Raw genomic sequence first — 27,600 nt, forward strand, 5'->3', positions numbered from 1 at the left:
GAATAATATAGTGTGATGGTGATTTTTAACAAAGGCACACAATACACATGTCAAATCCAAACAGCTCTCTTTTTTTATTACTGTACAGTATTTTTGCACAACAATCTCTGTAATCATAATTTCCCAAATAAGGTAACAAATATCTACAAAAACAATTAAGGGGAGAACAAATGCTACATTAGGAAGTATGAGGTTAGTGTTTGAGAGACAAAAATTTGATGATTTGGCTACAGTAGTCCTTGGCTGAATGCCAGTGGAATTTAAGAGGTTGATGACTGAATTTGTCTAGGTGAGGTTACAGATGCTACTTCTAAATTCTACCTAATATTATGTATTCCAGTGTGTGACTGAATTTAGAAAGCAAATGGAAATGGAACGAATGGGAAACTATCGCTATGCATGTGAATAACAAGTAGAATTCACATTGTGTACACAACCACCCAATGTGAATTAAGTATACAAAACAAACAAGCACCATTGAATTAGACTTCATCTGTAATATTTGGTGGAACAACAGACTATAAAAGCATACTTACAAGAAATAGGTTATATTAAGTCGAGCCTGTAAGAAAAAGCACAGTAAAAACATTTGCCAGTAGATTACCAAATCTGAATTATTATTTGATAGAATAACAAAAAGTGTCCGTTTTTATTCATTAGGGGATAAACTAGCAAGTTAAAATCCAATAAATTAATATTAAAAAAATGAAATTAAAAAATGGCACAGATTTTGCAGTAAATGACTCCTTCACCTCCCCTTCTCTCAACATTATTACTTTGAGGACTGACTGGCTGGTAAAGTGAAATGATGAATAATCTCTCCCCAGGCTCAAAGAACAAAGTCACCTCTATGAGAAAGTCAAAGTCCTCTAAAGTTCATCCTTTATAGAATCTGTTGCCTCCTCTTCGTCCTGTGCTCCAGTCTCCTCTTCTTCCTCCTCCTCCTCCTCTTCATGCTCCAACTCTTCCTCTTCTTCCTCCTCCTCTTCTCCAGGCTCATCTTTTGTCTCCTCTTTCCTCGCCATCTCTTCTGCCTCCAGTTTCTTCCTCTCCTTCTCCTCCTGGGACTCCTTCATCTTTTTCTCTGGATCCTACAGAACATGAAACAGAGGCAGCCTTTTTAACAAACCGCAGGAATTAGCATTTTTACAGTTTGTAGTGTGCTGGTAGGCAACGTTACAAATATGTCTTCGTTAAGGATCTGAAAGCAAACTAGTAGATTTTTTCAGACAAAGCATCCTGGAACAAATTGCAAGGGAACGGGTTGTGTGGGGGGGGGGGGGGGGGGGAGGCGACTCGAGAGAGACACCAGTGTGAATATGTAAGTGTGAACCTGAGAGGTGAGTGCCACTGACCTTAGTCTGACCCCAGGTCTCATTGCCGACTTCTTCTGCCAGCGTAGCATCATCTGTGATCAGGAAGTTATCGAAGATGGTCCCAGATTTCACCTGTGACGGCAATGAATAAGTCTGAATTACTTCAAACATTTCAGGGCAAAAAGACTCAGGGATGCGTTTCCTTTTCTCTTTTCAATTAAATTAAAATATAGAGGGCTTTTAAAAAGAATGATTCCCAAACTAAATCCTTTTCAATTCGATTCCACTCTTTATTATTCATTATCAATAACTAAAGTATTAAAAAGACTGAATAAGGGCCTCCACAGTACCTGCCACAGATCCAGGCCAATGACTCCTATGCTGTCAAATCTGTAGATCTCAGAGTCTGCACTGTAGTCTGGATTGTCAATCTCAGGATGCAACCATTTGCCCTTGTAGTCAGGGTTATCGATCCTGCGGGGTTTCCATTCACCCTGAGAAAGCAAACAAATCAATCAAACAGCTGCTCATATAATTGAAGCAGTAATCCAAAGCACAGGGAAAGCTACTGTCACATTGTCTGTGTCCTTGTCTAATATTATGAGTAATAAAATGTGCTCCTGCCATATGTGTAGAGCCAGGAAAACACCCCAGTTATGAAGTGTTTGACTGCTTGCCTTATAGTCAGGGTTGGAGACCATGGGTGGCTCCCATTCACCGTCCATCTCATCATCCCAATCCTCCGGCTGCTTAGCGTCAGGGTCAGCAATGTTCTCGGGCCTATCCCAGTCCTGACAAATAACAGAATCATGAACTAATCATTAAAAAAAAACTACATTCATGAAAGACATATTACTCATAAAATATTGACTAGATGGATTGCTTTTGAATCAGAATAGCTGGCTAGATGCCTGGTCTGCCAGTCGGTTTCTGCCGTTGTCCTGCCCGCACAATAATGTGGCTAGCTAGCGTAGCATTGTTGAATGCAGAAACAGCCATGGGTCCAGGTGGGCTAGGTGTCCATCTTACCCACCTCTGGTTTCTTATCATCTGGGTCCTCCATCCTCTCCCTCTCATCCCAGTCGTCTGGTTTCACAGCCTCGGGGTCCTTGATCTTTTTAGGGGGCAGAATGTCCCAGTCCTCCTCCAGACTTCCAGACTCCACCTTCTTGTTGTCAATCTTCACCTCATACATGTTGTCAGGGTTCAGGATCAGAGTGTACAAATGGGTGTACTCATCATCCTGCAAAACAAAGACGATTGACTTGGATTCCTCCCAATGAGGATATAAAATATTGAAAATGCCTGATTTGGGATATAGGCTTACTGTACCTTGCATCTGATATCCTTTCTGATGAGGTGATTCTTGCCCTTGTAGTTGACAATGACATGAACTTTCTTCGTGGCTGGGCCACAGATGTCTGGACCTGGAGAAAAACACTATGATTAGCAATACAAAATAAATATAAGACCTGAACAATTTCTCTGAATGTTGAATGTGTGACAAGGGAGGAACTGGTTCTCAATCAAATCTCATTGTTCCTGATGAACTTTACCGAACATGATGTTGTAGTTAGAGTCTCCATGCATGTCTGCCTGGTCGAGGTCAGCGGGGAATAGCTTGATGTAGCCTCCCCCGCAGTCAATGTTCTGCTCGTGCTTGACAGTGAACTGGATCACCAGGGTCTTGCCCTGGTTGCTGAAGGGCTCAAAGCGAGCAGAAGAAGAGTAGAAGTGGGCATCCTGGCTGGTCTGGAGACCTGGGGGAAATAAGATATGTTTTGGACTTTTTCCATCTTCAGAGTTGTCCCCTGCTCCACACAGAGAGCAGACATGTGTAGGACTGACATTCTCAAAACAATGCTGGGGTCATAAAACCAGATATTTCATCACACGGAGAGTCATAACCTCAGAGGGATAAAATAAGCCTCTAGTGTGTAAGAGAAAATACATTCAAGGTTCTTTATTCTACTGCATGAAGTCTAAGGTCCGTGACATCTACCTTTGTCTTTCTCTGCGTCTCCATAAAATTTCCCAGCAGTCAGGACAAATTTCCCATAGTCCGACCTATGGCTGGATTCAACCCAACGGGTATTCCAAGCATCTGACAGAAGAAAAAAATACATTGTTAGAAGCAAATATTAGCAGCTAAGTCAACCATGTATATTGGCATGGTTGAATAAAACCAATTTAGCGAACGGTTCATACAAGATTTAGGGTTCGCTTGATCCGTTAGCTATCAATTTGTTTAGCTAGATAACTGGCTACCATGATAGTTAGCCGGCTATCATTTTTTTGCAGTCAGTGAGGCTAAATATACGTGCATTATCGCGTCTCACAAAGCATAGCTAGCTATTATTGTTTCGTGGTTAGATAGCTCACTGATATTAAGATGCTAGCTGTAAAATGTTAGGTCAGCTAGCTATTAGGTTAGTTGGCAATAGCTGCAGCCCGCATGAAATGAATGGAACTTGCCGTCTTCAAACTGCTCTCGAAAATACACCGATGGTTCAGCACTGGCTAGTGCAATCATCAATAGCACCGACACTAGCATGTTGTAGTTTGCTAATTATTTGGATTTAGCAAAACAATATCAAATGAAAGATCTGACCACCCTGCTCCCCGAAACATGCACAGGTTCCCCCAGTCTGTCCGACCAATCCCCGTCTACTCGGAACAAATGTCCTTATTTCATTGGCTGACAGGGAAATAAACGACCTTGGATGCTGTGGTACATCTGGTACTGTGGCCGCTTTTACCGTAAACCTCAGAAAGGATGAACCACATTGGAGATGTTACATTCCAAGAAAACTACTGCCAACGATTAAAGAATTGCTGAACAAATATTGCACATAGGTTAAGTGTTACTGCTAATCGAGAACAAAATTCTGCACCCACCGCTCCCGAGTCAAATCATGATCAGCAGCAAACTATACACTGAACAAAAATATAAACGCAACAATTCACAGTTAAGGAGGTGCACCCGATTAGCCACCAACCAATGTGGTACGCGTTACCTTTGAATAGTGATTCAGAACCATACATTGAACTGTGTGACACGCGACTCTTTCAAAGGTGATTTTGGACATTTTCAACTAAGACTATTAATTGTTCGGTAAATTGTCCTTTCTCACCAGTAGCAGCGTAGAGCAAGCGTGTTAGCTGCCCCAGCAACTGGCATTACTAAGCTTCCATTTGCTCTCTTGGCGACATGGGTAAGGGGTTGGTATGTGTTTATTATAGGTTAATTTTTTGCAACGAAAACGAGAGTTTCTATTGCACAGATTCACGTACTGGTGGGGTGTTACGGCGGACTCTAACCCAAAATGTGTGTTGCTGCCCTAATCAGGCTTCTTCAATTTTCCCGGCAGGTGGTTTTATTTGGCCCCCCAAGTTTTCTGAGAAAAAAAAAAATATATATATATATATATATATATATATATAAAACAATCTTGTTGGACATAAGACTAAAAACACCAGGAAGTCAGCTCCCAATTGATTTTAATTGTGGAAAACTGTTCCAAAATATTCCCAAGCATAATAGACACGTGATCGTGTACAAATAATAAATCATAATTGACTGGATTTATGTAGCACTTTTCTATCAACTGAGACACTCAAAGCGCATTACATAGTAGGGGGAAACTCACCTCATCCACCATCAATGTGTAGTACCCGACCATTTTTGTGCCAGAACGCTCGCCATACATTAGGTGGAGAGGTGAGGAGTGATATATGCCAATTAGGAATGAGGTGGATGATTAGGTGGCCATGACAGAATGTGACCAGGTTGGGAATTTAGCCATGACACAGGGGTGAACACCCCTACTCTTACAATAAGCGCCATGGATTTTGAAAGACCACAGAGAGTCAGGACACCTGTTTTAACATCCCATCCGAAAGACGGCACCCTATGCAGGACAATGTTACCAAATGTAATCAAGGTTTGAAATTATTCTTATTTTTTTTGTCAAATATTATATATGTTTAGGCTTCTTGAAGTCAATTTGCAATCTACAAATATTTATATTATGTTCTGGCCCACAGTCTGCTCAAGAAAAAATTGGCCCACGGCTGAATCTAGTTGATGATCCTTGTCCTAAATGTTGCACAATCCTTGTCAAATTATTTGTGAAACATCAGAGATATGGTGAATACCTTTTGAAAGTGGACAGGGATTTACTGGTTTCTTGCCTTCCTTGAGTTTGATCAACTGTCTTTGTTTCAGAATTGTGCAACGATGCCCAAATTTGGGAAAACAAAAATCTTTATCCTGGGCAAGGAAATTCCATTGAGAGGCAAGGCTCTGAGACCAAAGAGGCACATTGTCCCTCAGTGCTGCACCTCCGGCTCGGAACCTCCTCAGGCCCAAAGAGAGGAGCAGCGGTAGGACCATAGTCCAGCTACAAGTAATACCCAGACTACCAGTGCTCAGAGGAGGAAAGGGGAAACAGTGGCTGCATGGAGAGAAATGCAGCTGCACAACATTCTTGTGGAGAACATGTAAAATTCATCTGCTTTGTTTTTTTTTACATAGGCAGGTCAGTTAAGAACAAAGTCTTATTTGCAATGACAGCCTAGGAACAACATATTTTTACCTTGTCAGCTCGTGGATTCGATCTTGCAACCTTTCGGTTACTAGTCCAATACTCTAACCACTAGGCTACCTGCCGTCCATGTGTGGGATTCAGCCAGAGATAATATGGCGGTGCACTGACTGTGGGGCTGAGACAATATTTTGCTCTGACTGTGTGGTGGCCACCCATAAAGACAAACACATTGTGCACCACCTGGAGATCTGGCAGGTAATTCTCATCGATAATGTTTCATTATGTGTCCAATTGACAAAGAAACGAATTTCTCAAACATAAGTTAAGTGAAATGGTCAGTGTCTGAGGCCTTCACAGAGGTTTATCCCACGAAGGATCACAGTCATCACATTAAAAACAAGCATTTGTACTATTTGCAGTGGCACTTAAACTGATCAACTAAATGTACTTGCTCTCTGTCTCTATCTGATACATATTTCCACCCACAACTTACTTATTTTCACCAGGTCATGTTTTTCTGCCATGGCCAAATCATTGAAACCCAGCCCAAACTCTTAACCAATACTCTTCCTCTTAAGGATGGTCCATTTAAAAGGACCCACCATTTGCTTTTGAATGGCACTGGAAGCAGAGAGATGGCCATAAGTGCTCACTCTACCACAGTAAACTTCTGAGGGTATTTCATGACTTTGGTAAGTAATAAAGCAGTTTTTTGTTGTAATATATTATACAGTAAACAAAACATTTTCAACTTCATCTCTACATAACCTTTTTTTAAAGTTTTTTTGAAAATGTTATTAGGCGAGTAGGTCTGTTTGCATTTTCAAATTATATATACTGAGTATATGAAACATTAATACCTGCTCTTTCCATGACATAGACTGACCGGGTGAATCCCGGTGAAATATATGATCCCTTTGTTGATGTCACTTGTTCCTAATGTTTGGTTTACTCAGTGAATACCCCTTGATTATGGCTTGTGCTTAATTGTTGTAGCGTAAATGTGTTATGATATCATCAATAAAACAATAAGAAACTATTACTGGATATAGCCAATGGGATAGTTGTTGTCATGGGAGACGTATAACTAATTAAACCCCTTTACAACTTGGAGGACATGGGTTGTGCAGATAAAAGTGAACAAGACAGTTTCGGTAAGTTATTGCCCTCAAATCATTGAAGGAGAACCTAAAACCTCAGTTTTGAGTTACAGCAGCTGACAATCTGCAGCGGATGTTTATTTTAATGCAGAGTGCACCCATCAACTCAGTGGCCTTGGGGCTAGTGTCGGCCCTGAGATGGGAAGGTTGGGTTCGAACCCCAGTTCAGTCATAAGACTCTAAAAAGCGTCACCGACTGCATCTCTGTTTGGCATTTCGCATTAAGTAGATGGATTCGGGGTAAGGCATTGTGATAGACAAGCATCCTCTCCAAGGGGTATACTTGTATATCAAGTAGCCTCGCACTACTGAAACAGGAGATAAGCTTCTGTCCTATCGGCTGTCATTTCTGGGACAAGGCTAAATATAGTGCATCCAGAGGTAATGTTATTTTGCATACATTTTTCACCAAACCTGAATTTCTTAAGCTTGTTGGTTGTGTTTACTGTGTGAAATGCAAAGTGTACTACGTTGTTGACCCCCGAATGATGGTGAAACTGAATTCCTGACTGTGGATCGTGCCGTTACGCATCACAGATATGTCAAGGAAAACTATTTTATATTTGCATTGGAAATGTGTAGTTTTTGCTCCATTCTTTTTAATGGAGCTTTTCACGACTAACTCTTGTTTTTCTTTCAGGCAGAGTGCATGATGTGCGAGTAGAGATCTGCCAGTGTGAGCCGGAAGCAGTGTCATTGGTCAGGTACATAAGCCAGAAGCAGTGTCATTGGTCAGGTGCATGCTCTGGCCTTGCACACCCCGCCAGCCTCAGACTGCAGTGGTCTGCTCACTACTCAAGCAGATAACCAGCCTGCAGCTTGAGAGTGGTGTTACACTCAGGGCCATATGCCTGTCATTACGTTCTCCTCATAGGACAGTAAGTCATCTCTTTTATAATCTGACTCTATTACCATGTCTACTTTGTCTGCAAAAGTTCATAACCAAATTCCTGTTTTGATAAACGTATGTGTCACAGAAACCATGTGCTGCTTGTATGTGAATATGCCTTTGCTGTCTGTGTTGATGGCCGACTCTGATGGAATGCAGTAATGAATCAGAGTGCCTCTAAGTGACTCTGTTCATTCATTTCAGGGAAGAGACTTGTATACTGCCCTGACAAATGAGGCCTATGAGGAGTTCCGACATGGTTCCGTCTGGCCCCAGAAGCTGCCGATGGAACCCAGTGCCCGCTCTGTCCCAAGGTTTGTTGTATTTTTTTAGGCCTATTCAATGTTTTATCACCCCCAAAAAACACATCAGAGCATAAAATACCAATTGTGATCTCGCCCTCTTTTATAAACATAAATAATCTATTAGAAACATCTGTTAAATTTTTTTTGTCAAACAATTGTACAGACAGCAGCATACCACCCTGCATCCCACTGCTGATTTGCTTCTGAAGTTAAGCAGGGTTGGTTCTGGTCGGTCCCTAGATGGGAGACCTGATGCTGCTGGAAGTGGTGTTGGAGGACCAGTAGAAGGCACTCTTTCATCTGGTCTAAAAAAAAATATCCCAAATCCCCCAGGGCAGTGATTGCCCTGCGAAGGGTGCTGTCTTTCGGATGGGATGTTAAACGGGTGTCCTGACTCTGTGTTTACTAAAGATCCCATGGCACTTATCGTAAGAGTTGGGGTGTTAACCCTGGTGTCCTGGCTAAATTCAAAATCTGGCCCTCATACCATCACGGTCACCTAATCATCCCCAGTTTACAATTGGCTCATTCATCTCCCCTGTAACTATTCCCCATGTCATTGCTGTAAATGACAATGTGTTCTCAGACAACTTACCTGGTAAAATAAAAACGAATAGACTTCTAGTCTTTAATTTTAAGCAGCAGCTACTCTTCCTGGGGTCCAAAAACGATAAAGTTGTATCCAATTATATTTGACATCTCTTTACAGGACAATGGTAGCAGCGGATGCCCTTTTTGGTTTGCCTAGAAAAAAGTAGTCTGGATCAAGTTATGAGCCACCAAAACATGGGGAAAAGTACTTTACAAACCAGGCTGATGTGGATCGATTCATTTGTGAACCCATATCACCAACTGGGGTAATGCCTGAATGTAATATGCGCTGCATTTTAAGGATACCTTCCATTGTTACCTTATTCACCACTGGAAGGGAATGTGAACAAAATCTAGAATTATTTGAACTCATGATATCAAACCTCGCCACTAATTCATATTTAAATGATGCAGTTGTCCCTCCACTTCATTTGTTTGACTCAGTGGTCTTATGGTAGGAGACGGTATGTTTGTATTGTGTATGTTAACCTGGCACCACTGTGTGTGATCTGCTTCAGGCAACAGCTCATTCCATTATACCTGTACTGTACTTTATATTAGTATTATTTTTTTAAATGTTGGCTTGCCATGGATTTCAAGCAGGCAATGCCGTCAGGTCCAAACCCAAAACAACGAAATTGGACGAGACAGGCGTGTTGGGCGTTTCCTGTGGGATGCAGTAATGAGGGTGAAAGGTGGGATGCAGTAATGAGTTTTTTTTTTTTTTTTCCAGTATTTTTTGGGGTAGTATTTGATTAATTTAGTTTGCAAATAATGATGTATCTCCTGTAGTTTGTCAAATGCAGTGTACCTGCTGCGAGAGATGGTGGGGATGAGAGGCAAGAACATCAATCTCATCTTCATGTGTGACATTGCATGCAAGATGCAGCCACATGTGCGAGTAATTAACATTTTTTTATTCAATATTTAATTGATTTTTTTTTTTTTTTTTACCTTTATTTAACTAGGCAAGTCAGTTAAGAACAAATTCTTATTTTCAATGACGGCCTAGGAACAGTGGGTTAACTGCCTGTTCAGGGGCAGAACGACAGATTTGTACCTTGCCAGCTCGGGGGTTTGAACTTGCAACCTTCGGTTACTTTAACATTTGAATAGCAGTTTTCTCCAAAAAGTGTTTTCACATGAACATTTTGTCCATAACTTTTTAAAGAAACTTTTCTGAATTGAAGCATGAGACCAAATTGGTTGTGCCAGTTATACATGACTTGCCATGTCAGGTACTTGAACAAGATCATTAATATTGTCAGTAGGTATTTATTCATATTTTATAACCCTTTTACCATGGTATGACATGATTTTATATTTCTAGATGAAATTCAACACCCGATATGTCGAAGGTGCTGGACTGGCAGATAGGGAGCAGATGTAGAGGCTGTGGTCCTATTTGAGGTGCTTTGGGAAGGTCACCAAAGAGATGACGCCGTCCCATCGTATTGACCTCCTGACTGATGCACTTCACCATGGGAAAAAGATACGCCAGAGGCAACGTTGGTACACTTGGAATTGTTCTTATTAATTGATTTAATGCTAGTTGACTCTAGGTGATGTTCCTAACATTTCCTGTTTTTTTTTAATTAGTGGACTCTCTGCCACAGAGGTTTTCCCGAGCAACAGAAGTTGCAACAGGGGCAGAAAGCGAAATGGCAGAAATTGCACAGTCTCTTCCAGGTAAATCATTGTATCAATAATCTAAGCATAGAATTTCAGTATTGATTAGAAATGTCACATCTGTCACTGTTGTTATGTTTTAGGAACAACACTGGACACCATTAGGAATTGGGGCAGGAATGTCAGTGTCACCTTTGAGTGGCAAAAACCTGCTCTGTGCTGGGAGGAGCAATATGTTGCAATGCTCCAGCAACATACAATTTCAATCTATGTAATTCATTTCAAATGACTAAACATGCGATGCCCTCTCTAATCCATTTTTTTAATTTTCAGGGCACAGCAGGAAAGTGAAGATGGAACAGCTGTTTTTTCAACTTGTGCAGATCGAGAGCTACTTCCTCCGTTTTTAACAGTGACATTTTTAGATCAATGAATATAATTGATCTCCCTGGTCAAAGTATTTAGAACCTGATTTGATTACAGAAAACTCAAGATGATGGAGAGGAAGAACAGCATCCTCCATTGATGGTCCCCCACCAGCAGTCGCTTCCAGACTGCACTCCACAGACTGCAGAGAAACAGATTGATGGTCCCCCACCAGCAGTCGCTTCCAGACTGCACTCCACAGACTGCAGAGTAACAGATTGATGGTCCCCCACCAGCAGTCGCTTCCAGACTACACTCCACAGACTGCAGAGAAACAGATTGATGGTCCCCCACCAGCAGTCGCTTCCAGACTGCACTCCAGACTGCAGAGTAACAGATTGATGGTCCCCCACCAGCAGTCGCTTCCAGACTGCACTCCAGACTGCAGAGAAACAGATTGAGAACCAATCTGGAGGAAACCTTCAGTCTGCAGCTAGAACAGCAGTTCCTCTGTGGCCTGATGACAAAATATGCAGGATATATACACTGCTCAAAAAAATAAAGGGAACACTTAAACAACACAATGTAACTCCAAGTCAATCACACTTCTGTGAAATTAAAACTGTCCACTTAGGAAGCAACACTGAATGACAATACATTTCACATGCTGTTGTGCAAATGGAATAGACAACAGGTGGAAATTATAAGCAATTAGCAAGACACCCCCAATAAAGGAGTGGTTCTGCAGGTGGTGACCACAGACCACTTCTCAGTTCCTATGCTTCTTGTCTGATGTTTTGGTCACTTTTGAATGCTGGCGGTGCTTTCACTCTAGTGGTAGCATGAGATGGAGTCTACAACCCACACAAGTGGCTCAGGTAGTGCAGCTCATCCAGGATGGCACATCAATGCGAGCTGTGGCAAGAAGGTTTGCTGTGTCTGTCAGCGTAGTGTCCAGAGCATGGAGGCGCTACCAGGAGACAGGCCAGTACATCAGGAGACGTGGAGGAGGCCGTAGGAGGGCAACAACCCAGCAGCAGGACCGCTACCTCCGCCTTTGTGCAAGGAGGAGCAGGAGGAGCACTGCCAGAGCCTTGCAAAATGACCTCCAGCAGGCCACAAATGTGCATGTGTCTGCTCAAACGGTCAGAAACAGACACCATGAAGGTGGTATGAGGGCCCGACGTCCACAGGTGGGGGTTGTGCTTACAGCCCTTACAGATCGTTTGGCATTTGCCAGAGAACACCAAGATTGGCAAATTCGCCACTGGCGCCCTGTGCTCTTCACAGATGAAAGCAGGTTCACACTCAGCACGTGACAGACGTGACAGAGTCTGGAGAAGCCGTGGAGAACGTTCTGCTGCCTGCAACATCCTCCAGCATGACCGGTTTGGCGGTGGGTCAGTCATGGTGTGGGGTGGCATTTCTTTGGGGGGCCGCACAGCCCTCCATGTGCTCGCCAGAGGTAGCCTGACTGCCAGTAGGTACCGAGATGAGATCCTCAGACCATATGCTGGTGTGGTTGGCCCTGGGTTCCTCCTAATGCAAGACAATGCTAGACCTCATGTGGCTGGAGTGAGTCAGCAGTTCCTGCAAGAGGAAGGCATTGATGCTATGGACTGGCCCGCCCGTTCCCCAGACCTGAATCCAATTGAGCACATCTGGGACATCATGTCTCGCTCCATCCACCATCCGCCACGTTGCACCACAGACTGTCCAGGAGTTGGCGGATGCTTTAGTCCAGGTCTGGGAGGAGATCCCTCAGGAGACCATCCGCCACCTCATCAGGAGCATGCCCAGGCGTTGTAGGGAGGTCATACAGGCACGTGGAGGCCACACACACTACTGAGCCTCATTTTGACTTGTTTTAAGGACATTACATCAAAGTTGGATCAGCCTGTAGTGTGGTTTTTCACTTTAATTTTGAGTGTGACTCCAAATCCAGACCTCCATGGGCTGATAAATTTGATTTCCATTGATCATTTTTGTGTGATTTTGTTGTCAGCACATTCAACTATGTAAAGAAAAAAGTATTTAATAAGAATATTTCATTCATTCAGATCTAGGATGTGTTATTTTAGTGTTCCCTTTGTTTTTTTGAGCAGTGTATATCAATTCATATCTGTTGATGACATTTCTGGGTGGGCAAACACAATTCTTTTTTATTTTTTTAGCTGTTTCTGAACTTGGTTTCTGTTACTAATGATCTATTGTTGGATGGTATGAGTAATTGTATAGCAGATTATCGTTTTTTTTATGTTTATTTGTTTAGATTGGATTACATTTAATAATTTAAAAAAAAATCTGTTACCAATAAATGGTCAAGGTATTGCCAACCGCCTGTCCAAAAGGCTTGCCACGGTCGGTAGTAGCATTAAATAAAATGTGAAGGACTACAACCTGAGGAGACAAGATTTGTCCTTACAGCTCCCACAGGCCCTGGTGTATGAGGATGCAGTGCAGGTGGACAGCACTGTTTGGTCCTGGAGAGCAGGAGGAGCAGAGGATGATGGGGAGTTTCACCTCAAGCAAAGGCTCTTTGTGCTCCATTCCCTCAGAGAGAGGGCATGTGAAGAGAAGCAGTACATTGAGGATGATGTCTTCACTGCCAAGACGTTCTACTCACATGAGCAGGAACTGATTGTGGAGGCCTTACAACATTACACAGAGCAAGATCGATTTTGTCTTGGGGCAAGAGCTGTCCTTGCTGGAAAGCTTGAAGAGCTCCAGCATGCAGAAGGACAATGTGAATCGTTCAGAGGGGCTTTTATTGAGGGCAGTGGCAGAAACTTTGAAGTGGAGGATATCGAGGATGATGACCATTATGGTGACGATGATGATGGTGATATTGATGGAGGAAAGATTAATGAGGGTGCGGTGTCCATTCTGTTTTAATTTGTCCTTGTATTCCTGCCCTTTGTAAATATTGTCATTTGAATATCTAGATCACCATTGTCATCTTTAAATAAAATAACTTCTGCACCTGATCCTGCCTGGCTCCCGCAACGTTTTAACGGTCCAAAAATGGGTTTAGCAACTAAGGATTCTAGCTTTAAGTGTTACGCATGTAGCCTACAGAGAAACCAATTTAGATATCAAGCCTTGTAGACTCTTAATTTCTGATGAATTGACTTTGCTGGAGAGGGGAGACTCGAGGCCATGGTGTGGTCGAACTAGCACATTTAATAAATAATTATTCTAAACAAACCACAAGGGTTAGAACTACAATTTTGCGCCATTTCCGGTCACCGCCACTGGACGCGATGCAACGTGAAACCGGAAGTTGTAGTTCTTCACAGAAAGCGCAGGTGTTTTCGAACGATTACAGTTTCTAAGCACTGCAACGTTTTTGTTTTGGAATCACAGTCATGACACACCCCTTAAACATATTACACAATGTTCTCACAACAATTCAGGACTCTAACAGCGGTTAACTTTATTTTTAATAAATAGGTATGTAGGTTTTTAGCTAGGCTCAAGTAGACTACAGTTTCTCCAGTAGGATAATACAATGGAGTGGACTACCAGTGGTTCATACTGTAATGCAGCTGCATGTTTTGGATGTTAGGCCGATAATTTGTCTTCATCAGCCTTTTTTGACGTTGCTTGCTTACTTACTGTATATTTCTCAGACTTCCTGTCTGTCCGTCATACCCATGCAAATTCATCAGGAGAAAGTAGGCCCACGGGAGGCTCCCGGCTTTAGCCTAGGCCTAGGTGGTGCAACATTTAGCCCCTCCAAAACGCCCTAATTGACCTAACGCACCCCTCACGCAGGTCCGCTGATGTCGGAATCATTATTTCAATTTGCCTACAGATTCGATCGTATTTGCATTTCAAAATGCAATATTCTCATACATTTTGATGATTGTTTCTCATTAAGAGACATTCACTAAGAGGCTATATGTTGTTCAGACCAATGTGCTGCTCTACAATTTTAACACCGTGCCATAGCCTACATCTATAGTCTACTGTAAAACCATATGCTGCTTTAGGCTAAATACTGTAGCTTGTGTGTTTCAACAGGACAAATGGAAAGAATACCTACTATATTCAAAATTGTGGTGTAGCGTACCTACAATGTTACCCTACCTTAATAATGCAAAAATTACATTTTACTTCATTCATGAGAGAGAATACAGGAGACTATTAAAGCAGACAGCGGACCATTTTTTGGTGCTGAAAGGTAAAGCTGCAACCGCAGCGCAATCAATAGGAGGTGACCAGTGCATGGTGCTGAACATATAGCTAACTTGCTATGCAAGTGTTGCACAGCAACAGATGGACAAAACCTACACCAGTCGAGTAATTATTTTCAACAATAATCTTCATTTTAATGTGACTTTACAAATAACATGAGGGCTTAATTGGAGTCTATTTCTCCCGCGCCTAGGCCTATATAAAATAACTTAACTGGCTCAAGTAGACTATGAGGCTTAACAGCATATTTAAAAAAAACATATATATATATATATATACACAGTGCCTTGTGAAAGTATTCGGCCCCCTTGAACTTTGCGACCTTTTGCCACATTTCAGGCTTCAAACATAAAGATATAAAACTGTATTTTTTTGTGAAGAATCAACAAGTGGGACACAATCATGAAGTGGAACAACATTTATTGGATATTTCAAACTTTTTTAACAAATCAAACTGAAAAATTGGGCGTGCAAAATTATTCAGCCCCCTTAAGTTAATACTTTGTAGCGCCACCTTTTGCTGCGATTACAGCTGTAAGTCGCTTGGGGTATGTCTCTATCAGTTTTGCACATCGAGAGACTGACATTTCTTCCCATTCCTCCTTGCAAAACAGCTCGAGCTCAGTGAGGTTGGATGGAGAGCATTTGTGAACAGCAGTTTTCAGTTCTTTCCACAGATTCTCGATTGGATTCAGGTCTGGACTTTGACTTGGCCAAAGGTCTCAGGTCTTTTGCAGACTCCATCAGGTTTTCTTCCAGAATGGTCCTGTATTTGGCTCCATCCATCTTCCCATCAATTTTAACCATCTTCCCTGTCCCTGCTGAAGAAAAGCAGGCCCAAACCATGATGCTGCCACCACCATGTTTGACAGTGGGGATGGTGTGTTCAGCTGTGTTGCTTTTACGCCAAACATAACGTTTTGCATTGTTGCCAAAAAGTTCAATTTTGGTTTCATCTGACCAGAGCACCTTCTTCTACGTTTGGTGTGTCTCCCAGGTGGCTTGTGGCAAACTTTAAACAACACTTTTTATGGATATCTTTAAGAAATTGCTTTCTTCTTGCCACTCTTCCATAAAGGCCAGACTGATTGTTGTCCTATGGACAGAGTCTCCCACCTCAGCTGTAGATCTCTCCAGTTCATCCAGAGTGATCATGGGCCTCTTGGCTGCTTCTCTGATCAGTCTTCTCCTTGTATGAACGGAAAGTTTAGAGGGACGGCCAGGTCTTGGTAGATTTGCAGTGGTCTGATACTCCTTCCATTTCAATATTATCGCTTGCACAGTGCTCCTTGGGATGTTTAAAGCTTGGGAAATCTTTTTGTATCCAAATCCGGCTTTAAACTTCTTCACAACAGTATCTCGGACCTGCCTGGTGTGTTCCTTGTTCTTCATGATGCTCTCTGCGCTTTTAACGGACCTCTGAGACTATCACAGTGCAGGTGCATTTATACGGAGACTTGATTACACACAGGTGGATTGTATTTATCATCATTAGTCATTTAGGTCAACATTGGATCATTCAGAGATCCTCACTGAACTTCTGGAGAGAGTTTGCTGCACTGAAAGTAAAGGGGCTGAATAATTTTGCACGCCCAATTTTTCAGTTTTTGATTTGTTAAAAAAGTTTGAAATATCCAATAAATGTCGTTCCACTTCATGATTGTGTCCCACTTGTTGTTGATTCTTCACAAAAAAAAATACAGTTTTATATCTTTATGTTTGAAGCCTGAAATGTGGCAAAAGGTCGCAAAGTTCAAGGGGGCCGAATACTTTCGCAAGGCACTGTAATTCGCCAGTTAATATCATTATTTAAATAATAATCTTACTTTAAAGCCCGCCTTAAAAAATAATCCAACAGGATCAGTCATTTGAATTGAGAAATATATCATATTTTCTGACTAAAAAAGGATTCCTGTGGAAAGACGCATTGAATGGAGAGGTGAAAGTGATTCTCAACATTTGGCATCAGAATGCAGGACAATATTTTTTATGTTGGAATAAACATTCATATGAGAATACATACATTTCCCCTTCAGGACCTCTGAACAAAACAAGTAATAGGCAGACACACTGCTCTTATAACCAGCAGCTTTGTGGCACCGGGTCTTGCAGGAGGTATTAAGTGAACGCCCATAGTTACCAATCCGGTTCTGTAATTTGAAAGGAAAGCATTGTCGTTAAATGTAACTCAACTAAAAACATTCAGGCATAACACTGTATAACTTCTGTGTTGATAAAGTACTGTTTACAGTACAGTAATTAAACATGATTTTACTCTGTTGCGTGATCCTGCCTAATCCGCAGTGTTTTAGTGGTGGGTTGTTTATTCTTTAATTCACAATATTCTAATAATACAGGGGGTTAGGGAAAGATAACACTTGGCCTGGGGTCGTTCAGTGGTCTTGTGCTGTGGTGGAATGTCTCCCCATTTTGGTTGCACCATTCCAATGCTTTTTAAATGCATGAGGTGAAATGAAAGTGTGAACACTTCTGGATGCTGGGTATCAGAACACAGCCTATTTCTTTCCCCGAAATCAATTTGCCCCCCCCCCCAATCCCTCTTTCCACTAACCCCTCAAAATACACCAACCCTGTAGTCACAGATGCCTAATTCCACCTCCCTCTCACCCTTTCCCAAAATGTCATACCTTAACAGACAAGGGTAGTCCTGTAGCTGCAGCAGCCTCCGTCACCAGGGACGAGGCCCTCCTTTCATACCCCGTTCATGATAAAACACAAGGGTGCCCCTGTTAGCCGTTATGTTTCTTACTACAAAATTAATATATTACATTTTAAAGTATAACATGGGGGTATGTAAGTGTTTCCTTGTCTATGAACAAGAGACTTCAGGCCTTTTGGTCAAACTGAAAGGTAATTAGCCATTGCCAGCAAGACCAAAAGCCCTTGGTTATTGTAGGAGCCAGTCTTTTCATTATACCGCATTCACATAGAGCCTACTGCAGGTTACAATATGAAGCAAATGAAAAGCACTTAAAGCAGCAATCAGCAGTAGAAACAATAAAGCATCTTCCGTCTTCTTGGGACTGGGCTGGAGAAATGTTACCACTCAAATTCATAGCCAGAGCTATAGATGCAAGGACTGACCTTCCTTGATATAGCTTGAGGCTACAGTGGTTACATTTACTTTGTTAAAAAACATTGGAGTAAAACTAGCTTTTATTTGGGGTTCTGGTGGGGTATGACAAACTAAGCTCATAGGGCATTTATAAGTAATATCTTCAAGAATCAATGGGTACATATCATTAAATCCAAAGATGTATCAACTGCTGATTTCCCCTTTAAAAGCCTAAAGACAAGTAGCTAGCTAATCTGACTAATTATTTCACTTGTTTATTCTTGAGACAAACATTGAAGGGAATTGAACATACCTTATGTTTACTTTTAACTAGGCAAGTCAGTTAAGAACAAATGTTTATTTCCAATGACGGCCTATGAACAGTGGTCTAACAGCCATGTTCAGGCCACGGAACCTTGGTTGATGGGAGACGCCATCATTGAGTGGGAACAAAGAAATTACAGGTAGCTAGGTGATGAGGATAGCTAGCTAACTTGTGGTACTAGTGTTAAGGGTTGCGTCAATCGAATCTGGTATCAGGATAAATATGAAAATGAGTCACCGATTGTATACTATGTACTTGTTATTAGCTAAGCAATAAAGGGTACATGCAATTTTCGTATATACAGGCTCGCTGTCACACCTCGCAGAGCAAATAGAACTGATTTGTTCCTGACAGTTATGACTGGGCGTGGTTTAAACTCACTCAGCCTATCGTTGGCGCCCGAGCTGGTCCCAGCCCCCTAGGCGCTTCAGCGGTCAGTCGTTGTGTAGAATATCTATGCGCCCATGCTCAATACAGTTACACACTTGGCTCCTGTTAACATAAGACCGTTTGTTCTCGCAACACTACGTTCTGAATGTGCCCCCACAACTCATTGCACAGTTCATGTTCTGTATTTTTACATCATGAGAAAGGCCCATGGCCCTGAAACTGTTGACAATGTGTCTAGTCAGCTGTGTTGCATAACACATACAGCCACAAGCCAACAGCAGAGAACATGCAATCACATAGTAACGGGCTATAGTGCATAACACCGAATCCTCACTAGCCATCTCGGAGACTATGAAAATCAGGGTCTAAACAGCGCCAAGTTACGGCATGCTTTTATAACTATACTTGCCAATGCAGTAATGAAGTTGTAGAATAACTTTACACGGTACACACCCGAACAAAACCTCAAGGACAATTACCCGCGAACCTCAAGACTGACAAAACTCCCGGGAAAGACTGGGGGTTGAGTATCACAGTAAAATGTGGTTCTGTATCACTATTCAAAAGGTAACAAGTACCCCACGTGGAGTAACATGACATGGCCTGCATATTCACCAGACACGTGAATTATGTGTAGATCCTTGCGACTGTGCATTATGTTGAAACGAGGCTATGGCTGCAGATGAGTGCCAGGACAATGGGCCTCACTCACCACGGTCTCTGCTCATTTAAATAGCCTGCACGTACGTCAACCACCACGTGACTGTTCAAAATTGACATAAGCAATCCATGCAGTGAGGTCTTCTGGGCACTGCCAAATTAACATTACATTCTCTGGGACCAACACTTTACATATATACATATAACATTGTTATGGACAACAGCAAGTGAAACCAATGCTTGGAGTATTCTTTATTGACCAATCTATAGTTCACACTACATTTACAGTTTAAGTATATTTTGACAGCACACTAAAATAGTGAACATTGCAGGTCAGTGGTAATTGTATTTGCACTTTCATGACCAAACCCTGTGGGAAGAGGAAGACAAGTTAACCAAATGAAGTTACAGTCAACCATTAGGATGTCAATGGGGCAAGATCAGTATTCTTGTAGTCATCAAGACCTCAGGGAGAGAGTTCAAGAACTGAATCATCATTTGCTCACCCCCACATAAAAACATGGACCAGGTCACTGAAACAATGGGAGTGACAGACTTAAACCGCGTCCTCTGTATACATGAAACATACCTGCTCAGTTTGAGGCGTCAAGGACATTCATTACAAACGCAACTGGTCCGACAGCCTCCAGGAACCTAAAGTGGAAAGGAAAAAGTTAGTGCAGCACATAGCATGAACTGATGAGTCAATGAGCTTCACTTTAGCCTCAGAAATAAATGGAACGGTAGGAGTATAATCAGTGTACTCATATGGCAGAATCTTTTCATCACAGGCTGCTGAAATGTAAAGTCAATGTAGCCCAAGCGCTTACCTTGGCCTGTGGTTCATTTTGCAATGTAACCCCAAAACAGCAAGATCAGCCAAATTTCCATGTCTGAAAGATAAAAATGGTGTCAAGAAGAGCAGAGGGAAGCCATCTTCAAAATCCCATATATACACAGAACAAAAATATAAATGCAACATGTAAACTGTTGGTCCCATGAGCTGAACTTTCCCCTGCACACAAAATGCTACTGAAAATGTGCACAATGCATTACCATCCCTGTTAGTGAGCATTTTCTTTGCTAAGATACTCCATCCACTTTACAGGTGTGGCATATCAATAAACAGCATGACCATTAGACACATCGGGCTGGGGCCAATAACAGGAAACTAAACTGTGCTGTTTCCACAAAGCCAGACATTCAATGAGTACAATTGGCATGCGGACTATAGGAACGTCCACAAGAACTGTTGCCAGGTAAAAATTGTGAATTTTCTGAGACACGCCACCCAGACAGCTGATTAAACTGGGGGATTTCTATAAATAAAGCCCTTTTGGGGGGGGGGGGGGCTCATTCTGGTTGGCTGGGCCTGGCACCACTGCCCAGTTGTGTGAAATCCATAGATTTGGGCATAATGGGTTTATTTCAATTGACGTGAAATATGAACTAAGTAAAACCATTGAAATTGTTACATGTTGAATTTATATTTCCGTGTAATCGCCAATACATCAGATAGGAGCGAAAGACAATGCTGAGTGTTCTTCATGGTTAATCTGCTGAACTATGCTGTCATCATTGTATCGGCAATGGTCAAGTGTTCCAGCTGCAGTAAACAACTTACAGGCAACTGTATTGATGAGTCCGACTAGAGGTTCCAACCATCCAACAACTTGAGGCACAACTGAGGAACAAATAAAGCTAGTTAATTTCAGCTGCACGTAGAGGGGCAGGGTCCTTTAAAAATTATACTGGAGACCGTTTCAGTTATCAAAATTCTTTCACATAGTCTCAGAGAGATTCCCAATGATACTTTAAACATCATCAACGGCATAGTCAACAATGCATATGGTCCAAAACTAAGGATTCAATGCAGAGCACTTACCAGGAGTTTGGGATGTCCTGGTTTCCTTAACAAGGTCGGCTTAAAGGTGGTTTTAACCTAAGGAAACAGTCGCTCTGTCAATTTTTCCAGTCAAAACAATTATATAACGCTGCCAAATGGATATCCATCAGTTTGAAAATGTGTCAGAAATCACTTCTGTCCACTACTCTTATTCAAATATTCATCACATAGGTTTGATATTAAGTACAATGAGTTGGATGTGAAGCCATGCCATACCTGATCGTACACCATTGTCATCCAGGATCGAGCAGATTGATCCTCATAATCTGAAAGGTTAGAAGAGCATGATAAAATAATGGGCAACAGTTTAAGTGAAACGAACAGTTAAAAGCACAAATCCATGTCTGGTCAGTAAAGTTGGCGTTTCTTCATTTATTTCAGATGTCCCTACCAACATGTTTCTCATCATATCAGACATAGATGAAATTCTACCAGAAAACTACCAGACATAACCAGGTAGCTAAACATGAAGCTAATTCCCAAAGCTAACTTGACAAGAATCACTTGCACACCAGCAACTCTTATTCAAACGAATGTGGGCTTGATATAAAAATCTGATGGGAATGTGTGCCATACCTGATCGTAAACCATTTTCGCTGAGTCATTCATCAGGATCAAGTAACGTTAGGTTGTACTTCATCTGAAAGGTTAGAAGAGTATGTATGATAAGATACCTGGCAAAGTTAAGTGGAATGAACAGTTAGAAGCGCAAATCCCTGTCTGGTCAGTAAAGTCGGCGTTTCATCAAAAGTCCCTAACTTGAATTTTGTCATAAACTAAATTAACACTGGCTATGTAAATGTCTAATGAATCCAAAAATGTGTAACTTTAGTCTCGTTAGTATATTTGAGCTGGTGCTAACAATTAGCACGTGGCGGTTCAGGCCAAACTGAACCAGTGTGTTAGACCTCCAATGTTCAGGAAATTCAAAATAAACTACTATTTACGCGTTGTGTCCCTCTATTGTTGTAGTATTATATTGTTGCAATAAAATAATGTCAAAATATGCTCGTAGATCAAATATGCAGTTGCGTTGAGCAACTAGCTTCATTTACTCCCGTTACGGCCAGTATGCACTTCCCCCTCAAATATTGTAAATTCATTTAGAAGCGACCGAAAATGCGTATTCGGCAATCAACAGCTCAATACATTCGCGGCGAGAAGTACATACCGGATGTAAATGAAAATAATTACTCAACGGAACTCTGTTCAACGAAAGTATTTTTACATTAATATTAGCAGAGCTGGCGGTGAATGGAAGTTTGAAACCACAACGCACTGAAAACGTTACTGGTTCAAGGCCACACATGAAAATACACCATCATGCAATACAAAAAGCCAAATAGCTACGTAAGACACACAAAATACACATTTTGAGTAGTACGCATAAGAGTCCAGTTCTTTTAACGTTACATTATCTTCCAAAGCAAATACAAATGTAATAGTTACCATTTTGTGGCCCGTACAGTATGACCTGTACACCATTCACTGTTGAGTTAAGCGCGGAAGAGGATTTTATGAAGGGGTGACGTTGGTATTTATACTATCACCCTGCTGCCTTGTGGGAAAATTCGGTATCACATTACATGATGTCATACATAGCCATAACGTCAAAGACAGTACAGTACGTGATAACACGTTTTGCCGAAGCCGCACACTCACTTGTGCGCCAGTTTCGTTCAACATTGGTTTTGTTCTAAAAGAAAACATTATGGTTTTACTTTTAATAGTTATACCTTGTACATGTAAGATAAGTAAGCAGTGAATGTGTTTAGCTAGCTAGCCAACTATAGTAGCTAACCAAATAGAAAACTGGATTATTGAATGGCTCCCACTGACTGAGACATGGAGGGCATCGTTTAGCCTTTTCTTTCCATACTGGTAAATTAGCTAGCCTGATTAAGCAAGATAGCCATAGTCTGACTAAGCAAGACAGTAGACACTATACTAAAGTTTACCAGGCCAGCTCTGATAAACAATATGGGCTTGCATTTCTGGTTCCTAAACTCCAATATAATGAGTGTGTAGTCTATTTTAATTTCCATTTCAAGTCTATCTGTATTTATGAACTCGGAAATAGAAAAACTATTAACTGTGTAATAAAATTATTCTACTTTGTTTTTCCCTCGTGTGTGTGTGTGTGTGTCTGAGGGGGGGCTTGCAAGCTAAAGAACACCATCCCAACCGTGAAGCACGGGGGTGGCAGCATCATGTTGTGGGGGTGCTTTGCTGCAGGAGGGACAGGTGCACTTCACAAAATAGATGGCATCACGAGGCAGGAAAATTATGTGGATATATTGAAGCAACATCTCAAGACATCAGTCAAGAACTTAAAGCTTGGTTGCAAATGGGTCTTCCAAATGGACAATGACCCCAAGCATACTTCCAAAGTTGTGGCAAAATGTCTTAAGGACAACAAAGTCAAGGTATTAGAGTGGCCATCACAAAGCCCTGACCTCAATCCTATAGAAAATGTGTGCGCAGAACTGAAAAAGCATGTGCGAGCAAGGAGGCCTAGAAACCTGACTCAGTTACACCAGCTCTGTCAGGAGGAATGGGCCAAAATTCACCCAACTTATTGTGGGAAGCTTGTGGAAGGCTACCCAAAATGTTTGACCCAAGTTAAACAATTTAAAGGCAATGCTGCCAAATACTAATTGAGTGTATGTAAACTTCTGACCCACTGGGAATGTGATGAAAGAAATAAAAGCTGAAATAAATAATTCTCTACTAATATTCTGACATTTCACATTCTTAAAATAAAGTGGTGATCCTAACTGACCTAAGACATGGACTTTTGACTAGGATTAAATGTCAGGAATTGTGAAAAACTGATTTTAAAGTGTATGTGTATGTGTATGCCTCTCTCCATCCTCTCCCCCCTGGACACCCAGCCCTGCCAAATCCAGAAAAAAACGCTAATCTAGCCACATCTCTTAACAGTGGGTCAGCGAGGAGGAGTGAGGATGAACCAGACCAAGAGCCTAAACTGTTCCCCCTCAAACCTGCCAGGACTCCAGGACACCAGCTAAACACTTCAAAGTACTACACCCCACTTGAGCTCTTCCAGCTGTTCTTCAGTAATGACGTTGTTGATACTCTCTGCTCAAATACAAACAAGAATGCCAAGAGAAGACAGGAACAGGGATTTAAAGAACCATGGAGATCTGTATCCATGGAGGAAATGTACAAATACCTCAGCATTGTAATCTATATGGGTCTGCTGAATGTGCACACTGTATCAGACTACTGGGTCCCGAACAGGTTGTATGGTAATCCTTTTTGCCGTACAGTCATGGCCATGACAAGATTTTGGGCCAATCCCCTATTCACTGCACTTGAGTGACCCAGCAGAGGGTGAGGAAAACGACAAGAAGAAGGGTACTGCGGGGTACAATCGGCTCATGAGAATCAAACCTTTTAAAGACCAGTTATTGGATGCATGCAGGGACGTCTCCCAATTCCAGAACCTTTCCATTGATGAGCGCATGGTGCGCTCCAAGGCCCACCAATGCCTCAAACAATACATGAAATCCAAGCCCTACAGGCATGGATTCAAGGTCTAGTGTTTTAGCTGATTCACGAAATGGTTACATGTGCGACTTCAATGTATTTGTGGGCAAGAACCCATCTGCTTCAGGAAAAGGGGAGTGCTATGATGCTTTCATGATCCTGTTGAATGTCCCTTACTTGGGCACAGGGTACCACATTTACCTTTGATAACTATTTCACCGGCGCAACTCTCTTCAGTGACCTGTACAAGAAGAAACTGGGAGCATGTGAAAACCGTGTGGGCCTCTCTGGCATCCAAGAGAACAGCATGCCTCCCAGAGCAAAGAGAGGAACCATCCGTTGGCTTTGTGACGGGGAGCTGTTCTCCAAGTAGATGGACGTATGACCAGTCACCATGTTCTGACATTGCACTGAAAGGGGATATTCAAGAGGAGAGGGGGGAGGAGCAGGATGAACAACAGAGTAAACAGTGAGTGGGAAAGCAGGGTGAAGAAGAAGAGGAGGCAGAAAAGGGTTCTGTCCTGTGCTCACGAATGATCCCATCACTGTTGAGACAAGGGATAAAGCTAGTGAGGGCAGGAGGGTCTATCTTTTGTTCATGAAAAATACGATTTGGCAGTGTGAGTCCAGCCATGTGGCACTCTGCATTATACCAGTGGTGGAAAAAGTTCTAAATTGTCATACTAGAGTAAAAGTAAAGATACCTTAATAGAAATTGACTCAAGTAAAAGTAAAAGTCACCCAGTAAAATACTACTTGAGTAAAAGTCTAAAAGTATTTGGTTTTAAACATACTTAAGTATCAAAAGTAAACGGAATTTCTAAATTGTATTTAAGTATCAAAAGTAAAAGTATAAATCATTTCAACTTCCTTATATTCAGCAAACCAGACGGCACAATTTTCTTGTTATTTTTATTTATTTACGGGTAGCCAGGGGCACACTCCAGCACTCAGACAGAATTTACAAACAAAGCATTTGTGTTTAGTAAGTCCACCAGATCAGAGGCAGTAGGGATGACCAGTTGAGCAAATGTAAGTGTTTTCATCCCAGGCGTAGTAATGCAAGGCATTATCGCTGGGATATGAGGTAACAACAGGACCTGGCCTATGTTAAAAGTTTTTTTTTTTTTTAAGTACTAAGTGTTTGTTAGGTAATAAGCCTACAGTGCCTTGCGAAAGTATTCGGCCCCCTTGAACTTTGCGACCTTTTGCCACATTTCAGGCTTCAAACATAAAGATATAAAACTGTATTTTTTTGTGAAGAATCAACATCAAGTGGGACACAATCATGAAGTGGAAGGACATTTATTGGATATTTCAAACTTTTTTAACAAATCAAAAACTGAAAAATTGGGCGTGCAAAATTATTCAGCCCCTTTACTTTCAGTGCAGCAAACTCTCTCCAGAAGTTCAGTGAGGATCTCTGAATGATCCAATGTTGACCTAAATGACTAATGATGATAAATACAATCCACCTGTGTGTAATCAAGTCTCCGTATAAATGCACCTGCACTGTGATAGTCTCAGAGGTCCGTTAAAAGCGCAGAGAGCATCATGAAGAACAAGGAACACACCAGGCAGGTCCGAGATACTGTTGTGAAGAAGTTTAAAGCCGGATTTGGATACAAAAAGATTTCCCAAGCTTTAAACATCCCAAGGAGCACTGTGCAAGCGATAATATTGAAATGGAAGGAGTATCAGACCACTGCAAATCTACCAAGACCTGGCCGTCCCTCTAAACTTTCAGCTCATACAAGGAGAAGACTGATCAGAGATGCAGCCAAGAGGCCTATGATCACTCTGGATGAACTGCAGAGATCTACAGCTGAGGTGGGAGACTCTGTCCATAGGACAACAATCAGTCGTATATTGCACAAATCTGGCCTTTATGGAAGAGTGGCAAGAAGAAAGCCATTTCTTAAAGATATCCATAAAAAGTGTTGATTAAAGTTTGCCACAAGCCACCTGGGAGACACACCAAACGTGTGGAAGAAGGTGCTCTGGTCAGATGAAACCAAAATTGAACTTTTTGGCAACAATGCAAAACGTTATGTTTGGCGTAAAAGCAACACAGCTGAACACACCATCCCCACTGTCAAACAAGGTGGTGGCAGCATCATGGTTTGGGCCTTCTTTTCTTCAGCAGGGACAGGGAAGATGGTTAAAATTGATGGGAAGACGGATGGAGCCAAATACAGGACCATTCTGGAAGAAAACCTGATGGAGTCTGCAAGAGACCTGAGACTGGGACGGAGATTTGTCTTCCAACAAGACAATGATCCAAAACATAAAGCAAAATCTACAATGGAATGGTTCAAAAATTAACATATCCAGGTGTTAGAATGGCCAAGTCAAAGTCCAGACCTGAATCCAATCGAGAATCTGTGGAAAGAACTGAAAACTGCTGTTCACAAATGCTCTCCATCCAACCTCACTGAGCTCAAGCTGTTTTGCAAGGAGGAATGGGAAAAAATGTCAGTCTCTCGATATGCAAAACTGATAGAGACATACCCCAAGCGACTTACAGCTGTAATCGCAGCAAAAGGTGGCGCTACAAAGTATTAACTTAAGGGGGCTGAATAATTTTGCACGCCCAATTTTTCAGTTTTTGATTTGTTAAAAAAGTTTGAAATATCCAATAAATGTCGTTCCACTTCATGATTGTCTCCCACTTGTTGTTGATTCTTCACAAAAAAATACAGTTTTATATCTTTATGTTTGAAG

The 27,600-nt window shown here is 41.7% G+C and overlaps 1 protein-coding gene, 1 long non-coding RNA gene and 5 other non-coding genes across 7 annotated transcripts; all 7 read right to left on the bottom strand.

Moving 5' to 3' along the window:
- Positions 1-50: 50 nt before the first annotated feature.
- Positions 51-4,083, bottom strand: LOC110530192 (calreticulin). Its single transcript, XM_036985746.2, has 9 exons — positions 3,792-4,083; positions 3,319-3,420; positions 2,873-3,076; positions 2,649-2,743; positions 2,350-2,559; positions 1,994-2,107; positions 1,667-1,810; positions 1,356-1,448; positions 51-1,091 (listed from the first exon to the last, which is right to left on the bottom strand). The coding sequence occupies exons 1-9, from the start codon at positions 3,868-3,870 to the stop codon at positions 870-872; spliced, it is 1,263 nt and encodes a 420-aa protein (XP_036841641.2). The 5' UTR covers positions 3,871-4,083; the 3' UTR covers positions 51-869.
- A 15,611-nt stretch (positions 4,084-19,694) lies between these two features.
- Positions 19,695-22,889, bottom strand: LOC110530193 (uncharacterized). The gene is made up of 8 exons (XR_005052919.2): positions 22,813-22,889; positions 21,940-22,003; positions 21,580-21,629; positions 21,343-21,399; positions 21,082-21,141; positions 20,288-20,350; positions 20,047-20,111; positions 19,695-19,827 (listed from the first exon to the last, which is right to left on the bottom strand). It is a non-coding gene; the product is annotated as an uncharacterized LOC110530193 (long non-coding RNA).
- Positions 20,179-20,251, bottom strand: LOC118965677 (small nucleolar RNA SNORD47). Its single transcript, XR_005053055.1, has one exon. It is a non-coding gene; the product is annotated as a small nucleolar RNA SNORD47 (small nucleolar RNA).
- Positions 20,961-21,044, bottom strand: LOC118965679 (small nucleolar RNA snR60/Z15/Z230/Z193/J17). Its single transcript, XR_005053057.1, has one exon. It is a non-coding gene; the product is annotated as a small nucleolar RNA snR60/Z15/Z230/Z193/J17 (small nucleolar RNA).
- LOC118965658 (small nucleolar RNA SNORD79) lies at positions 21,214-21,290 on the bottom strand. The gene has a single exon (XR_005053037.1). It is a non-coding gene; the product is annotated as a small nucleolar RNA SNORD79 (small nucleolar RNA).
- LOC118965684 (small nucleolar RNA SNORD75) lies at positions 21,466-21,535 on the bottom strand. Its single transcript, XR_005053062.1, has one exon. It is a non-coding gene; the product is annotated as a small nucleolar RNA SNORD75 (small nucleolar RNA).
- On the bottom strand, positions 21,703-21,782 carry LOC118965678 (small nucleolar RNA SNORD74). The gene has a single exon (XR_005053056.1). It is a non-coding gene; the product is annotated as a small nucleolar RNA SNORD74 (small nucleolar RNA).
- Positions 22,890-27,600: the final 4,711 nt, after the last annotated feature.

This window comes from Oncorhynchus mykiss, chromosome 8, assembly GCF_057628025.1.
Source record: "Oncorhynchus mykiss isolate SJ-2025 chromosome 8, ASM5762802v1, whole genome shotgun sequence".
In the NCBI taxonomy this organism is placed as follows: domain Eukaryota; kingdom Metazoa; phylum Chordata; class Actinopteri; order Salmoniformes; family Salmonidae; genus Oncorhynchus; species Oncorhynchus mykiss.